Consider the following 2678-nt stretch of genomic DNA (forward strand, 5'->3'; position numbering starts at 1 on the left):
GGCAATCTTACCTTTTTTTAATTTTTAAAGACTTTTGTTTTTAAATTTTATTTATTTATTTGAGAGACAGAGACAGATAGTTACAGAGACAGCGAGAGAGAGCACAAGCTGGGAGGAGGGGGAGGAGAGGGAGAAGCAGGCTTCCCGCTGAGCAGGGAGCCCCATGTGGGGCTCGATCCCAGGACCCTGGGATCATGACCCGAGCCGAAGGCAGACGCTTAACCGACTGAACCACCCAGGCGCCCCAGTCTTTTTTTTTTTCTCTCTCTTTAAATAGACACTTTATTATATCCACAGGTGATAAAATCCCAGAACTACTGTTAGGCACATAAATACAGACCCTGCTAAATATTTAATGTTATCGAGCTTGTGAGACTCCAGCATGGTTTTGAGGCCAGTGACCTCAGTGTCTATCTTCCTGTTTGTTTGGGTGACAGCCCGATCTTGCTGGGCATGCAATGACACCATTTCTGTCCTCATTTCCAGCAGCTTCCTTTCATTCAATGAATACAATTCTTGCACTGTGCTCTTTTCTAGATTGAAGTCTAATTTGGTATCTGTTTGGACTTTGGTTACTTCATCCATTACTTGTCTTAACTGATGTAATTTAAGGTTTATTTTCTCATTTTCTGCTCTGAGGGCTGAAAATTCACTCTTCTCCAAAATAATACCTTTTTTCACATTAGCAATCTGAGGCATTATTTGCTGAACAGCGATCTCCTGCTGCATCTTGGTGACCATATCCTTGTAGACAATATCCATGTTGGTGTCCATGATCTTGACCAATGCAGAGGCAGTGATTCCCGCTTGCTGGGTTGGGAACCCATTTTCTTCGAGTAAACACACTAAGGCATGGGTGCCAAAGTAGAGCTTCTTATTCCCACAAGAGGTGAAATGTCTCCTTTTGTGCTCCAGATCTCTCCTGTGCTCCAGCTGCAGGCTCCCAGCAGAAGGGCTTAGGTCCGTCCTGGAGGAAGCAAGGGCAGCCACTTGGCTGTGGCACAGGAGGAGGGCAGGCACCTACCTCTTTCCTTGTTCCATATTGCCCTTCTTCTAAATTTGGATAGTGAGTCAACAATCCCCTGCCCAGCTCCCCCAATTCATTAAATAATGAAGTTAGCAGTATCTCTCGATACGAACTGCCTAGTATGTTCCGGGGCTGGGCAGTGGAGGTCCAGTGATGAGCAAGAATGGCCCAGAGAGCTGCGCCATGAAGTCCCAGCAGCTATAGTGTATGGTAGGTGAGCTTGGAGATGAATATCAGTGCTGGGGGGACACAGAGCAGGAGCCACTCAGCCTAACTTAGAGGATTAGACAAGGCTCCTCTGAGGAAGTGTTGGCTGGGGCCAAAGGCTGAGGAGGAGCCAGTGTGGGGACTGGGGGGGGGGGGGTGGCAGAGCGCTCAAGGAGGAGGAAACAACCCGTGCAAGAGCAAGGAGATTGAGAGGAGTGTGCTTGTCAGTAGGGCACTGAGGAGGCTGGAGAAAGAGGAGGATGAGGCCCTCCCAAGCCGGGCTGATGACTTTGGATACAGGCTTAGAGCAGAGGGAGACACTGAGGGGGGTCTAAGCTGGGGCATAGCATGCTCCGACTTGCGCTGCTGGAACACTCTCTGGGGCTGAAGTGTGAAGGGTGGGGCTATAGACCCCGTGTTTGTGTCTCTCCCCCTAATTCCTATGATGGAATCCTAACCCCCAAGGTGATGGTATCAGGAGGTAGGGCCTTAGCGGGGTGATGAGGTCCTGAGGGCTCTGGGATTCGTGCCTTCGCCCCTTTCACCACTGAGAGTGAAAGTATGTAGTGAGGGTACGGTCCTCCATGAACCAGGACCGTAGTATTTTGTTAGAGCGGCCCGAGTGGACTTGAGACAGATGGGTTGAGGGGGCAGGACACCTGACATGTGGTCCAAGGGGAGATGTTGGGGGCCTGAACCCAAAGGAGAGACAAAGGGATGGAGAGAAGTGGGCTGGTTCCCGGGTTGTTTCAAAGGCCAAATAGTGATGGGGAGGACGTTGGCGAAGAGGGCTGGGGAGAAATCAAAGGGCAGTTGGGAGAACTATGTGGCTATTCCCTGGAAAGATCTAGACAGGGAAAGGCAGGATGGGCATTCACGTTCTCCTCTTCCTGCCACCACTAAGGAGAGCTCCAGCTCCTGGGCTTTCCGGGTGGAACAGGAGAAGTGCTGAGGCCCCAGCTGGGTTGCCATGGAAGGCACTGGAGTTGGGAGGGAGGCAAGAGGGAGACTGGCAGCAGGCGCCCCTCATGCAAGAACAGAAAGACAGAAAGACAGAAGGACAGAGACACTTGAGGAAGTGGGCCTTTAAAAGCGTTGGTGCATGATTCGAGTAATTCCCTGTGCTTGATTCCTAGGGTGGCTCTACCAGGTAGATCGCCACAAATTTGATGGCTTAAAAAGACCAAAATTCATTCTCTCACAGTTGTAGAGGCCAGAAGTCTGAAATCAAGGTGCCGGCGGGGTGCTCTGAAGGCTCCAGGGGAGAATGCTTGCCTCTCCCAGCCTCTGGGCTCTCCAGTGATCCCTTGGCTGGTGGCTGCATCACCCCAGTCACTGTCTCCACACAGCCCTGCCTTCTCCCTGCAGATCTCTCCTCTGTGACTCTCTTATAAGGACACTTGCTGCTGGTTTTAGGGTCCACCTGGATAATCCAGAATGATCT

At 51.0% G+C, this 2678-nt stretch overlaps 1 protein-coding gene across 1 annotated transcript; it reads right to left on the reverse strand.

Annotated features, from left to right (window-relative positions):
* Positions 1-285: 285 nt before the first annotated feature.
* On the reverse strand, positions 286-1041 carry LOC110593170 (mitochondrial calcium uniporter regulator 1-like). Its single transcript, XM_044921816.1, has 2 exons — positions 1025-1041; positions 286-994 (listed from the first exon to the last, which is right to left on the reverse strand). Exons 1-2 carry the CDS (start codon positions 1039-1041, stop codon positions 286-288), a joined length of 726 nt encoding a protein of 241 aa, XP_044777751.1.
* Positions 1042-2678: the final 1637 nt, after the last annotated feature.

Source organism: Neomonachus schauinslandi, chromosome 15 (genome assembly GCF_002201575.2).
Source record: "Neomonachus schauinslandi chromosome 15, ASM220157v2, whole genome shotgun sequence".
Taxonomy (NCBI): Eukaryota; Metazoa; Chordata; class Mammalia; order Carnivora; family Phocidae; genus Neomonachus; species Neomonachus schauinslandi.